Source organism: Sapajus apella, unplaced genomic scaffold (assembly GCF_009761245.1).
Source record: "Sapajus apella isolate SASKATOON/1434 unplaced genomic scaffold, GSC_monkey_1.0 scaffold15, whole genome shotgun sequence".
NCBI lineage: Eukaryota > Metazoa > Chordata > Mammalia > Primates > Cebidae > Sapajus > Sapajus apella.
In genome coordinates this window covers 20,560,642-20,575,061 of record NW_022436955.1, presented here as the reverse complement: position 1 = coordinate 20,575,061, position 14,420 = coordinate 20,560,642, and the positions used below count along the sequence as shown (strand labels likewise).

The window sequence follows — 14,420 nt, the reverse complement described above, 5'->3', positions numbered from 1 at the left end:
GCAGCTGTATTACACCGTTAATAAATGAGATCTATTTGCATCTATTTCCGTCTGTCCTTTGATGAATGCTGGCACTCAGTATGTGGCTCTAATCTAAAAGAGCCCTCTGTGTTGGAGTTACTTCATTAGTCACACATTAAAAAATTATTGAGCACCCACTATACACCAAGCAGACACTGTTTTGGACACGAGAGATAAACAGTCTCTTTTCTCATGGAGCTTACATCCTAGGTCAGGCAATAAACAAGATTGATGTTGAGTGGGCAGGTCTGGCAGGATGCAGTCTAATGTGTTTATTAATATAGTGGTTTAAAGAGGGTGCAGAAAGGGGAGTTCGAGACAGATAAAAGTGGGGCAAAAAGGTGACAACGGTTATAGTATAGTGATGGGTACTTTGGTACACTTTGAATGTTTCTAACACCACCACAAAATACTAGTGGCATACGAGTGCATTACTGCCTTGGGAGACTTTCGTTTGTTTTCTTGTTTTGCTCACTCCATCACCCACAGTGGAGTGCAGGAGCACAATCTCAGCTCACTGCAACCTTCACCTCCCAGGTTCAGGCAATTATCCTGCCTCAGCCTCCCAAGTAGCTTGAGACTACAGGCACCTGCCACCACACCCAGCTAGTTTTTATATTTTTCGTAGAGATGGGGTTTCGCCATGCAGGCCAGGGTGGTCTCAAACTCCTGACCTCAGGTGTGACCCCCCCGCGCCTCCACCTCCCAAAGTGTTGGGATTACAGACGTGAGTCACCAAGCCCGGCCACGAGACATTTTTTTTTCTTTTGGCCGGAACACAATTTCCAATAGTGTCTAGGCCGACACTTCTCCACCCTCCTTTGCCTGTCATTCAAGTCAATACCCTGGAGAAAAGAGGCTGTGGGGAGGCCGTGTTCCGTTAAGAGGTTTAAAAGTTCAGCAAAGTGTGATATGGGATAGGCGTGAAACGGCGACACTGGGAATTACTGTTAATAAGGGTGGCTGCAGCAGGGTGATTTTTATGAGAACATCCGCTCCACTTTTGTTTTTAGGCTGGCACACTGACCTATGTATTATTTAAACAATATATTCACTAGAGTTGACAAATGTTAATCTCGGCGATAATATGCCTGTTAATTTATCTCCACTCTGCTGAACGGTTAACACATTTTTTTTCTTCAATAACAAAACGCTTAACATTAAAAAAAAAAAAAACTATTAGATTATCATCATTTCATTCTTGTAATGGGATGAACCCTCCCTCCTTTCTGCCCTGGTCGGAGAGAAAGGAGTGCAACCCACTTGCCCTCACTACCTTCAGCCTCCTCCGCGGCTTCTGGCGCTTCCACGTTCAGAGGTTTCGGCTTCCCAGCCATTCTCTAACGAAGGGCCCGAGCGCGAGGCTTGCTTGATGATTGGTTAAAAAAGAAACCACGTGAGGACGACGGGCTTTCCAGCGCGCTGGTGGGCAGGTTGCGCATGCGCTATCGGTTGACTCAGGAGTCGGCTCTGGGCAGGCGCGCAACGCAGTGTCCGGGATCGACCGCACGTGTGCCGCAACCTTGAGGCTGTTAACTCCAACTTTGACAAAAAAGGGCAGAACTAGGGTAGTGGCCAGCGGGGAGTGAGGGTAGTGTGCGCACATACAAAACCCTGGGGAGGTCTCTCCCACTTTAGGCTGCTTCTCTTGTGCAGGCTGTCAAGGTCTGGACAGACGTGCTGTGTGGCGGTACACAGAGTTCCACTCTGTTTTCATTTACAAATCTTCATTAAAGAGTTCATGAGAGAGGGTACTTATCTGTTTCACAGACGAGTAAAATGAGACTTAGAAGCTATGTGCATCTCCTACGTAAAAATGCTGGATTCAGCCAGTGTGCAGTCAGGGTTCCACAGGTGGACACTGGAGGCCACCTTCTCATTAATGTTAGCAGCAGCCAGCATGGAGGGGGGTAATTTTTGGTAGGGTGAAGATGAAAAGAAGTATAAGAAGGGCAAAGGAATATCCCTGTGGGTCTTACTTTTAGACATTTTATATACAGCTTTTTCTTTAAAATACCCCTAGGCCAGTTCCAAGCACAGTCTGGCCCTGAATTTCCAATTCCAGCACCCCTGTGGGCCACCCTAGAGACCTTCACCAGCCCTGGACACTCAGGGCTGAGATTCAACTGAGATTGACCCCTGAAGCAAGTTTGCAGGGGACAGTCCGTGACAGAGGCCACAGCATCATCCAAGTGGAGGAGGTGAGACAGAGGGAAGGGAGAGGGAGGCCTAAGGATTTTCCCAGATGGGGAGGTGCGTGACTGGGTGTAGAAAGCAGCCTGCTTGCCTGGCTACTGCCACCATCTCTCTCACTGGCAGGCCCTCAGATCTTGCCCCATTGCCTAGGGAGACAATGACTGGCCACAGACACACCCCCACCCACATTTCCAGGATGGAGACAGAAGGTAAAAAACAGGTGGTTGCTCCCAGCATTGCCTGGTCTGGGAGCTCCATCTCTCAGAGTCCAGTGAACAAGCCATTATGGGCAGCTTGGTCTGTAGAGGCGGCTGGTGGTGTGGAGTACTTGGGTGGGTAACGAATGAAGAGCCGGTCCTCCTCTTTCTTCACCCAGCGCAGGAGTTTGGTCACTACCAAGATTGCACCTGCCTTGGTGACCAGAGGACTGAGACAGGTATAGAGCTCAAATTTGGAGGTCACCTGGGGGTTTGGGAGGAGACACAGTCAGATGGGCCAGCAGTGGCCATAGAGAATCCCGTCTATCCCAACACAGCTGCACATCTGCCTCCTGCAGCCTGGAAGGTGTACCTGGCAGCACCTCCTGCTGCTAGATACTGGGCTAAGGTAGGAAAGCTGATATTGTTGTGAAATTCATGAGTCAAGGGTCAGCTGGACCTAGTGGCTTCAACTGGGTGATGCTGGTTGTGTGTGGGGGTATCCTCTAGACCTCAGTTTGCTCATCTGGGAACTGGGGAAAGCAGTAACGTTTAATATTCTGCCAGTAACCTATTGTGTACAAGGTCCTGCTCTAAGCTCATACAGCTATGTTTTCATCATCTACAGCCAGGGAATAATATAAAGAGGAACTCAATTTAAGCCACATACCAACTGGAGAGACCTGACCCCACAAGGTCTCTAGCACGTTTCCTGTGCCACCTCCCACAGCTCTCCCCTTTACTCCTTCTGTTCCAGCCACTCTGCTTTTCCTCGCTACTCCTCCAACAGCTGGGCTCAGTCCCACCTCACAGCATATGCAGTCCTTTCCCTCTGCCAGGTGTATTCTTCCTCTTAATATCCATATAGCTCAATACCGCCCCACTCCACTCAGATGCCATCTCCTCAGGGAGGCCTACCCTGATCACTTGGTTTAAAATTCTGGTCCTAACATATCGTGTTTGTCTGTTTGTTTTGAGACGGAGTCTCGCTCTGTTGCCCTGGCTGGAGTGCAGTGGCATGGTCATGGCTTACTGCAACCTCTGCCTGCTGGGTTCAAGTGATTCTCCTGCCTCAGCCTCCTGAGTAGCTGGGATTACAGGTGCCTGCCACCACACCCAGCTACTTTTTCGTAGAGACAGGGTTTCACCATGTTGGCCGTGCTAGTTTTGAACTCGTGACCTCATGATCTGCCTGCCTTGGCCTCCCAAAGTGTTGGAATTATAGGCGTGAGCCACTACGCCTGGTCCATATCTTGGTTTCTAAATTCCAATCTCTACTGAAACGTACAAGGGCTCCATGGAAAAGTAGCTGAGTTGAGGACCAGAACAGAGAAAGTCAAGTACGACGTACTCACATAGTGAAGGAGATGTGTCATAGAGACACAGGGACCAGCCTGGCTAAATCAGAGTACTCACTGGTTAAATCAGAGGAAATTTGAACACTAAAATAAATGCTAGAAAAGGATTTTACTTCACTGAATTAAAGAAAAATTTATGAGATAATATCGATAAAAATTAAAAATTCAACAAATAGAAGAAAGGAAAAGTTATGGCACCCGCCCCCCCTTTTTTTTGAGATAGTCTTACTCTGTTACCCAGGCTGGAGTGCAGTGGCGTGATCTTGGCTCACTGCAACTTCCGCCTCCCAGGTTCAAGCGATTATCCTGCTTCAGCCTCCTGAGTAGCTGGGATTAGAGGGACGCACCACCATGCCCAGCTAATTTTTGTATGTTTAGTAGAGATGGGATTTCACCATATTGACCAGGCTGGTCTGGAATTCCGGACCTCAAGTGCTCAGCCCACCTCGGCCTCCCAAAGTGCTGGGATTACAGCTGTGAGCCACCACACCCAGCCTCAAGTTATTCTTTATAGTAAAATCCCAACCAATAAATGTAGAAAGAATGATGGAGTTAGAAAAACCACCATCTGGCTAGGCAGCACTTGAGGAAGCCATGGCAGGTAGATCACTTGAGGCCAGGAGTTCGAGACCAGCCTGGCCAATATGGCAAAACCCCATCTCTACTACAAATCTCTAGCCTCAGCCTCCCAGTGTGCACCTGTAATCCCAGCTACTTGGGAGGCTGAGGTTAGAGAATCCCCTGAACCTGGGAGATGGAGGTTGCAGGGAGCCAAGATTGCGCCACTGCACTCCAGCTTGGGCTACACAGCAAGACACCATCTGGCAAAACAGTGGGTAAAAGTATGATGTAAAGCAGGACAATGACAATCACCACAGATATTCACTAATTACAAAACGGGAAAATATCAACTTTTTTTTTTTTTTTTTTTGAGATGCAGTTTCGCTCTTGTTACCCAGGCTGGAGTGCAATGGTGCGATCTCGGCTCACCGCAACCTCTGCCTCCTGGGTTCAGGCAATTCTCCTGCCTCAGCCTCCTGAGTAGCTGGGATTACAGACACGTGCCACCATGCCCAGCTAATGTTTTGTATTTTTAGTAGAGACGGGGTTTCACCATGTTGACCAGGATGGTCTCGATCTCTTGACCTCGTGCTCCACCCACCTCGGCCTCCCAAAGTGTTGGGATTACAGGCGTGAGCCACTGCGCCCAGCCCAATACCAACTTTATAATGGAGAAATGTGGTAGACACAACTTTAAGTAATCAAAGTTGACATCATCAACAATGGAACAGATGACAATCATGTGCCTCCTGATATGATGCAGGGAAGGGCACAACGCTGCTCCTGTGGTATGCTTGCACAAAATGCATGAACTCAGTTTACTCATGATAGGACATTAGAAAAAACTACATTGAGGAACTTTCTGCAAGCTAACTGGCTCTGGCCCTCCATAAAAGTGCCAAGGTCATGAGAGACAGAAAAGAGTGAGAAACTGTTCCAGAATAAACAAGACTAGGAGACCCAATAAATAAATCCAACGGGATCCTGGACTGGATTCTGGACCAGTAAAAGGACATGAGTGGGACAACTGGTGGCATCTGAATGAAGTCTGTGGATTAGATATTACTGCACCAATGTTAATTTCCTAAATTTGATAAGCTACTCTGGTTATATAAGATGTTGACCTTTGGAGGAACTAGGTCACGGGCCTCTTTCTAGTAACTATACTGTTTTTGCAACTTCTAAATCTAAAATTATTTGAAAATGAATGCTAAAAAATTTTAAAAATAAAATCCTTAGCCTATGACAATGCCTAATACACAGGAGTCATGCAATAAGTTAACAAATATGCACTACATGGGAGGGCCTAGGGGAAGGTGCCATTTCTTATGAGGTTCCCTTCACTAGCCTCCCTCAGTAGCTGACCTTTAACAAACCCATAGGAAGTGAGGGCTGAAGCCCAGAGGAGATCCAAGGGAAGGATCTTCCAGGTAGAGGGCACAGCATGGGACCAAGCCTGTAGTGTGTGAGGAGTGCTGGAGACCCACTGAGTCATAATGAGCTGGTGACGAATAGGGTATCTCCAGACACATGGATTGGGCTACTGGGGAATTGGCAGGAGCAGCAATGGATGTTAAAGGGACCTCTGGAAAGTCAAAGACACTGTCCTGGTTGCTAATGGCAGAAAAGCACATAGGAGGGTGAGGCTAATGTCAGTTTAGAGGCACGGTGATTAGCTGTCAGGGGCCTCAGAGATGCGTGTGTAAAGGCAGGGACAGTGTTGCAGGCAAGACACAGCCCAGGTAGAGGCCTGGTGTGTTTGGTGGACGCGCTATGGCTGGAAGGGATACAGTATAGGGAAGGGAGGCTTGAAGTGGGGAATCAATTCACTCAGAGTCCTGCCCAACTCACCCAGGCCAGCAGCGTCTCCTTCTCAGCCACATGGTAAATAAGGCGCAGGGGTCGGGAGGTGCTGTGAAGGCGAGCATGCAAGCGGTGGTACAGGTCCGACAGCCGCTGCCGCTCCTCCTCTCTGCTGTAGGGGGCCTCTAGCTCGGGGCTGCCATGATGGAGAGAGGTGGAGGGCAAGGTTACTCCAGCGCATTCTTGGCTGGCCCATTTCTTCCCTCAATCTAGAGATCTCAATCAAGTTAGGGAGCTGAGCCTCTCCCTTGAGAATTGTGGATTCTCACGGGTTACAGGCTGAGCTTCTTTCATCAAACTAGGGTATTATAGGGCCCTGCCCTCCACCAGAATAGGGGGATTCCTTTAGCTCTGTGGTTGAGGCTTCATCATCCCTGAGACGCTGAACTTCCTGGTTAGACAGGCCTTCCCACCCAGCCAGTTGCCTTAGGGTCAGGGCTTACCTGGTAAACTGGGGCAGTTGACGGTGGTGGTCAGGGATGTCCAGCGGCTTATACAGGAAGTGACGGAGGCCCGGCGCCCCCACAGCCTGCACGCTGTAGGCAGGAGCACTGGCTGATGAGGCGTTAGAGAAGCTGGCAGCCTCCCCAAGGGCACGCATGGCACCAAGGGCATGCATCCCGTCTTCAACCAGGCGCCGGCAGGCAGCCATGGCATGGAAGGCTTCGCGCTGGGTGCCAAGCAGCAGCAGGCAGACAGGCATAGCATCCAGACGGGCCACGTAGGCGTAGAAAAAACCATCAGGGTTGAAGCGGGGCAGGCACACTGGTGCCCAAGCCTCACCTGCCGCAAAGGCTGGTGCACCCACCCAGTCGAGCAGCAGCTGCAGGTCCGCTGGGTCCAGCCGGCACTCAGCCAGCACATTCCGCTCCTGGGCTGCTGTTATCAGTCGGCCGCCTACTGCCAGCACTGATAGCGCCAGGCCAGGTGCTGTGCAACGTCGGAGGAGCGCACCCAGTGCGTCCCGCAGGGGGCGGGCAAGGGGCACACAGCGCACAGCGCCCAGGAGCAGAGCACCTGGGTCCTGCTCTACACTATCCAGAAGTCGGTCCAGTGTGCGCTCTGAGCCAGCCAGCAGGCGGCGGAGGTCATAGTTCTGCTTGTGTGCGAAGATGCGGGCGACACTTGCACGTGTCAGTGTGCTCACGATCTGTGCGTGCACAGCTAGCAGCTCCCCCCGCAGTTGGGCGGCTGACTGAGAAGTCCGTGACATGGCCACGAGCAACAGTGGGCCCTGCTGTAGGAACACCAGCTTGTGGTCCTCTGGGGAAGGAAGGGGTGAGAAGGGGGGTAGAGCTGGATCAGGAATGACCAGAGGGAGACAGTGGGGGCTCTTCTGCCCTCTCCTACCATACACACAGCGGGCCTGAGTCCACACGAGCACTCTGTGGGCACCTGGACTGGGGTAAAGACAAGCTGGAGGAATCTGGACATTTGCAGAGACATGATGGGATGGACAAAGGAACAGATAGGTTAGATACATAGCACAGAGCAGGGGAAGGCGGGCAGAGATAGTGCAAGGCTGACACAGAGCCAGAAAGATACTCAGCTTAGCCACAGAGTCCCCACAGTCATGCTCTCAGGCAATACAGAAGTATCCAGCTAGTCACTTAGATCCCAGCAAGTTAATCATTCAGAAACCAGCAGGCCAGAGAGATGAACCTCCCACCTCCCTCGACTGACACACAGAGCCCTGGCTGACCATCCACACACATGGACCCAACCCTGGCTGGCTGGATAGTGCCTCAGGGAGACAGACCTACCCATGCCAGCCATATTTCTGGTCACCGTCCCCCATTCTGCCTCCCACTTGTTTGCTCACCAGCGTAGATGGCACGGATGGCATCTCCTGCACTCTGCACGAAGGACACGAGGGCAGTCATTACACCCATGGTAGCCGACAGTGCCTCCACACTACCGTACCGAGAATAGATGGGCTTGCCAGCCTCACTCAGCACAAACACATGCTTCCGCTGGCTGCGCCAGTCCTCATCACTGGGGTCCCCACCCTGGCCTCCAGAGCCATTCTCAGGGCTACGCGTGGGACTATTCTCAGGGGCTGCAGGACTCCAGAGCTGAGAGGTGCTTGATGGGGCCTCTGACTGGGGTGGTGGTGATGGGCTGGGTGGCTGGTCCTTGTCCTTGGATCCTGAAAGGGAGCCCTTGGTGGGTCATCTGCATGTGAACCCCTAACTAACCCCACATCCCCAAGGACCCACCAAATATCTACTAGTCCTTACACGACCCCTATATGCTGACACAGACCTCTAAGTGTTTCCTCTGCCCCTCAATGACCAGTGACAGCCCTAGGACCCCGAAATGATATCCGCCAACACTTAGGTTCCATGATCTCCCTGAAAAACTAAAAAACGAATACATTTTCATTGTTATTCCATTGGACCTGCTATGTCCCTACAGACCAATTACTTCCCTTTCAATAACTGTCATTCTCAAGCCTTAAAGGCACCCCATTGACTCTGGATGACCATTATTCATCTTCAATGATCCCCCATTAACTCCTCTGACCCCTATTTATTCTACTGATAATCTGCTCACCCAATGGCCACCATTAACATCTATTAATATCTTAAGTGTTTGAATGCCCCTACCCCTGCTACTGATACCTGATGACCCCTACTGACTCTCCTGGTCGTCCATTTATATTCTTGTTAATGTCCACTACTTCTCCCAATGACTGTCATTAATATGCATTAACACCCAGATCTTTAGGACTCCCCCAATCCACTATTCAATCCCTCTGTAGTTCATAAACACCCAATGACCCGACAGTAAAAATCATTAACACCTGGATTTTCAGTGACCCTTCATGACTGACCTGATCCACAATTTATTCTACTCCATGTCCACTGCCCCCTACCCCCAACTATGACCATCATTAACCTCCATTAACACCCAGGACTTCAGTCACCTTCACTGACTCCCCTTACCACCTTCAATTTCATTGATATCCACCCCCCTCCCTACAATAACCATCATAATATCCACTAACACACAAGACTTTAATGCCTTTCACTGCCCCTCCCCATGACCATCATTAATATTCACTAAAATCCACAACTTCAATGGCCCGGACTGACACGTCCATTTGTTCCCATTGATATCCACTCATCCCCCATTGACAGCCATTATTATCTATTTGCAACTAATTTTCCCATAAAATCCCAATAATTGCATATTCTCTCATTGACATTCACTGACACTCCCATGTCCCCAAATATCACTTAATAACTGCTCTTGCCTGCTAATAATTTCCAAGTCCTCAACCTCCCCACCCACATTTATTCTCAGTGACGTCTACTGATCCTTCCCAATGACTCCATTTACATCCACTCATTCCTAAGTGATCAATGGTACAGACTTCTCAGTGACTTCCATTAAATCCCAGATGAACATCTTTACACATCCACTAACATTTCGTTCCTTAAAGACTTCCCCAACAGCTTACCATTGACTTCAATGATGTAAATACTCTGAATGCCCATGGAACTCCACTGATTCCCCCTCCCACTTCAAGGACCTAATAAATGACACCCTACTCCTCAAAAACATTAACTTCTAACAGTCCTCCTTGGAGTCTATTGACTTTCTTCAGCGTTTCTTTGACCTAAATACTCTACATCCCCAGAGACGTTCTTTGGCCCCAACAGCCCCCTTTTTGATTTCTCAATGGCCTAAACTCACACCAAATCCCCAGTAAACATCCTTTGACACCCAATGACTTCCTTAGTGATTTAAACTACACCATATGTCCACAGTGACCTCCTCCTGACCCGGCTATGGTTTAAGCCACTTCTCTTGAGTTTCAAAAGACTACTGGTCACCTACTGACCTTCCCCTCGTCCAACAATGACAACCCCTAGGGATTCCTTTTAAGACCCCAGTAAGTAGAGTAATACCTGTTTCCTCCAGGCCCTCCTCTTTGAGATCCAGTGGGACAGCGTGAGCTCCTTCACCTTCCCTAGTTTCCTCACGGGGGAACTGCGTGTCCTCCAAGTCCTCCGTGCCCCCGGGGGCCGGGGCAGCAGTGTCTCCTCCGGCCTCCATCTGCACATCCCTGAGGGGGAGGGGAATCGAGGGTAACGGGCAGTGAAAGAAACTTCTGAAAATCCTTTACAGAGTCAGGCCCCTTGGACACACTCCTACTGCTCGTTTCCCCAAGGATTCTAATAGGATGAGACATTCAGAAACACGCCCAAATACTTGCCCCCTCCAATACTTCCCGAAAAGAGAAGACTCTACTGGGCTTCAGGAAATAAAGATATACAAACACCTGTTCTAACCCCGAATCTCAACTGGCCGGATACCATTACTTCCCCGTAGCGGCTGTAGCATCACACTTCCGGGTGCGTCCAGGGAGGTGCCACACTTCCGCGTGCGACGCCTCCAAGAAGACACTTCCGGTTGAGGAGCTTTATTGGCTCCCCGTGGCGTCCCTCTCCCGCCGCCTACGGGTGTCCCCTCACAGTTGAGGTGGCGCGGGCCACTTCCGGATCTACGTCAGGTCGGCTTGGGAGCTTAATGAGACGTCTTTGCACTCCTTTCAAAGGATCAGGCTACGGCTGCTAACCGAAGCTAGCAAGGCCCACTTCGCTTACCAGTGGTGTTGGCGTGATGGGGGCGCGACTCGCTCTAGCCAATCCCGTGGTACAGAGGGCGAGACCGCCTTCTTTCTGGGCCAATTCAAAGAAGCTGCCCCATCTACCGGCTGTCTCCTCCCCCTGCCAAACCTCAACCAATACTGTGCATTGTACTGCGTTTGTACCCGCCCATGCCTTGATTGACGTCTCCCTCGACCCAATCCAAGGCTCGAGCATATTCCTAGTTTCACAAGAGGACTTCGGCAGCCCAAGTTCGGATGGATACCTGTTCCGAAATCACAAACGGGCTCTCCCAGAACTGAGGCAACTCCACCCTCTCTTATCCCTTAACCTGGCCAAGAAAGTCAAAGGAGGGGAGAAGCGCAAATGCTTGCCAGGCAGTCGCCACTTCCAATCGGCGAGCTGCGCAAAGTCTGGTCAGCGTATAAGACTCGGATCCTAAAGTAAGAGGCAGGTCTCGCAGGAGGAAGTATTAGTTGGTCTCCGTGCTCACCCAAAAGACTCCGCGGCCTTTGGAAAAAGAGAAGCGCGAGCCACGGACAACCTCGTGGCGCCTGGTTAGGGGGTTGCAAAGGCAAAGCTCAGGCCGATGAGGATTTGTCCAGACCCGCAAAAAGCCCTGCTGACATCACTTGCGTGGGCAGCGTCTGCGGGCGGAACTGTGCAGAGGAAAGCCCAGGCCCACTGCGGGTGCCCGTGTGGCCGCGGCTGAGACGCCGCTGAGTTCTGATTGGCGGACGATAAGGCCGCGCCGATCTCTGCGCGCCGTCATTGGTCAGCGCGACGGCCCCCGCAGCTGGCGCCCGCACCCTGGAAGGTCTACACTACCCTGGAAAGTAGAGCGTGGCGTCTGGATCGGATCTTCTTACTCGGGTGGCGCCAGCAGCTGCAGCCTGCAAGCTGCGAGGGGTTTAGGCGGCCAGAGGCAGGAAGGCGGTCCTAGCTGACAATTTTAGCCTGAGGGCGAACAGGGGCATAGAGGCGCCTGGTCTAGACTGCCCGTCTCCTTTGCTCTGGGGGCCTCAGACTCTGCCTCTTCCAGCGACTCTCCGAGCCTGTCCCGGGGTGTCTGCCTGCGCCCCTGTCTCTTCTGTATTTGTGTCTCTGAATGGGTAAATGAACACCTTCACACATCCACCTGCTCTCTCCTTATCTCCCTACCTCCGCCTCTTTCTCTAGGTCTTGGTCTCTGCGTCGTTCTTTAGCTTTCTCTCCGGCGTTTCACTGACTTCCCACCCTCTCTTCCTGGGCAAAACAACGGCGGCCCTGGGGGCCCTCGAGGGCCTGTCGGATCCCGCAGCTCAGTCCCCTGCCGGCTTCCCACCTCTGTCTGCAGCCGGGGAAGAACTCCGCCAACCCAGGGAAGGGGCGGGCACTCACCTGGACTAGGACCCGCCCAACGCCCCCGGTCCGCCGGGCGAACGAGTCGTCACTTCCTGTGATTAGTTTGGGAAAAGGCCGGGGGGGCCCTCCCACGGGCGACTGTGGGAACCCAGGGTTCGAATTCCCGCCCCGACGCTGCTTCCTTATAAAAGGCCCCTGAGCGCCTTACCCCAAGGGCCCTGGGTCTTGGTTTCCCTACCAGTGAAACAATGATGGGAATCCCTTGACGTGAAGTGAGTGGGGGTGCTGGCACACTTGGAGTGATTGCTAAGTGGAAGCCTTTGGAAGTAGTTAGGATAATTATTTTAATTACAGTATAGTTAGGGTAATGAATTCCAAATACCAATGTAGCATATGCCTTATATACAATAGACAATAGATAAGTGATGAAATAAATATGAAATTTATATAAGAAACAAATTTGTGTGCATACAAAATGTATTTACCTAATATAGAAGTACATAATATGTAATAAACATGTAAAAAAGCACAATAAAATAACTTCTCATTAGTCTTGCTCTGTCACCCAGACTAGAGTGCAGTGGCAAGATCTTGGCTCACTGGAGCCTCTGCCTCCTGGGTTAAAGCAATTCTCCTGCCTCAGCCTCCCGAGTAGCTGGGATTACAGGCACCCGTCTAATCCCATGGATAATTTTTTGTATTTTTGGTACAGATGGATTTCACCATGTTGGCCAGGCTGGTCTCAAACTCCTCACCTCAAGTGATCCACTGCTTTGGCCTCCCAAAGTGCTGGAATTACAGGCGTGAGCCCCCATGCCAGGCCTAATAAGCAAATTTATATAAATTTATAGAATCAACAGTGTAATATGTAAAATCAAATAAAATAATTATGCAACAACATAGTACACAATATATGTAATGCCCTGTAAAATATATATAGTAAATTTAAAATATATACACTTTAAGCATTTTGTAATTTGTATAACTACAATGCACATGAGTATATAACAATAAAATAGTACTTATACATGACATAATTATTATGACAACAAACTTGTGTTAGGTTGATAAGGGGTGTATCCTCTGGAACCAGGTAAAATATCTTCTCCCATGCCCAGCAGTCGCAGGGTGTGTGACCTCGGGCAGGTCACTTACCCTCTCTGGGCTTGGCTTTCCTCACCTTTGTAGTAGGGCTGTTAACAGTGGTACCCATCTCCCTGGAATATTTTTAGGGGAAATAAATGATCCAATGTTGTGCCTAAAACAGCACCTGGCTCCTGGTAAAAACTTAGTAAAAATGTTAAGTCATTAAATATTAGATATTATGACTTTTAAAGATATGATAGTTATGTTACATTATACACTATAACAATGTGAAATTAATATTTCACACACTATCTTATACCTTATAGTCCACATGTTATAAATTATTGTATATTATATATATTATGTTGTCATATATAATGTATCCATTGAAATTATATTTCCAAAACCTTGATTGAGTACTGAAAATGTATAAGGCATAGTGCAGTGCCAAGTAAGCCAGATGGACCCTTAGGAAGTCAGACAGGCAACCCCTCAAACAGATGAACAGGCCTCCACCCTGACAGATGAAACTCAGGGAGACAGTAAAACTACCCACTAGCCAACCAGCAAGCTCCCCGGCCTCCACCAGCCTCCCCAGGCAGCCAGTCTCAGTTGAAGAGAGGTCTCAGTTTTAATGTCAAGAAAATGAAGGAGCCGGGCGCGGTGGCTCACGCCTGTAATCTCAGCAATTTGGGAGGCCAAGGCAGGCAGATCACCTGAGCTCAGGTGTTCGAGACCAGCCTGGTTGATATGGTGAAACCCCATCTCTACGTGGTGGCAAACACCTGTAGTCCCAGCTACTTAGGAGACTGAGGCAGGAGATTCGCTTGGACCTGGTAGGCAGAGTTGCAGTAAGCCGTGATCATACCACTGCACTGCAGCCTGGGCAACAAAGCGAGACTTCATCTTAAAAGAAAGAAAATAACAAAAGTGAAGGAGAAGATCCAAGTGACCAATATCAATTCAAATATCACGAATCATTGAGGAAACACGTTTCAGATGAGAGATAATTTAAACCAGTGACCAAACGCTTTCTAGTCTCTGTGATTTGATGAGTATTTATCTATGTTTTGTACGTTTAAAATTATATGTTTGTAGAGTCCATTGCATTTTTCATATGTGTAAACCAAGAAGCATCAGAGACAGGTCTCAATGTAGAAATTTATTTTGCAAAG

The 14,420-nt window shown here is 49.7% G+C and overlaps 2 protein-coding genes across 8 annotated transcripts in view; both read right to left on the bottom strand.

The window, feature by feature from the left end:
• Positions 1 to 1,358, bottom strand: part of SYCE1L (synaptonemal complex central element protein 1 like) — a 76,922-nt gene extending 75,564 nt beyond the window's left edge. The window contains exon 1 of the mRNA XM_032284514.1: positions 1,298 to 1,358. Within this exon, the coding sequence (XP_032140405.1) occupies positions 1,298 to 1,358 (61 nt within the window). The remainder of the gene's footprint in view (positions 1 to 1,297) is intronic.
• On the bottom strand, positions 783 to 12,141 carry MON1B (MON1 homolog B, secretory trafficking associated). 7 transcript variants are annotated; one of them, XM_032284513.1, is made up of 6 exons: positions 11,977 to 12,141; positions 10,114 to 10,271; positions 8,019 to 8,345; positions 6,640 to 7,459; positions 6,185 to 6,332; positions 783 to 2,679 (listed from the first exon to the last, which is right to left on the bottom strand). In XM_032284513.1, the coding sequence occupies exons 2-6, from the start codon at positions 10,259 to 10,261 to the stop codon at positions 2,479 to 2,481; spliced, it is 1,644 nt and encodes a 547-aa protein (XP_032140404.1). In that variant the 5' UTR covers positions 10,262 to 10,271; positions 11,977 to 12,141; the 3' UTR covers positions 783 to 2,478. The 7 variants fall into 7 exon arrangements, with proteins under 7 accessions (XP_032140404.1, XP_032140403.1, XP_032140402.1 ...); XM_032284512.1 differs by lacking the exon at positions 11,977 to 12,141 and adding an exon at positions 11,081 to 11,967; XM_032284511.1 differs by lacking the exon at positions 11,977 to 12,141 and adding an exon at positions 10,813 to 11,030.
• Between the last annotated feature and the right edge of the window lie 2,279 nt (positions 12,142 to 14,420).

What these genes read in the sequence shown, in the direction of transcription:
- MON1B (XM_032284513.1), bottom strand. Translation starts at nt 10,261, where the DNA reads ATGGAGGCCGGAGGAGACACTGCTGCCCCGGCCCCCGGGGGCACGGAG. An exon ending in GGAGGGCCTGGAGGAAACAG is followed by an intron (nt 8,346 to 10,113) that starts GTATTACTCTAC and finishes GCTCCCTTTCAG; the next exon opens with GATCCAAGGACAAGGACCAG. An exon ending in CAACTGCCCCAGTTTACCAG is followed by an intron (nt 6,333 to 6,639) that starts GTAAGCCCTGAC and finishes CCATCATGGCAG; the next exon opens with CCCCGAGCTAGAGGCCCCCT.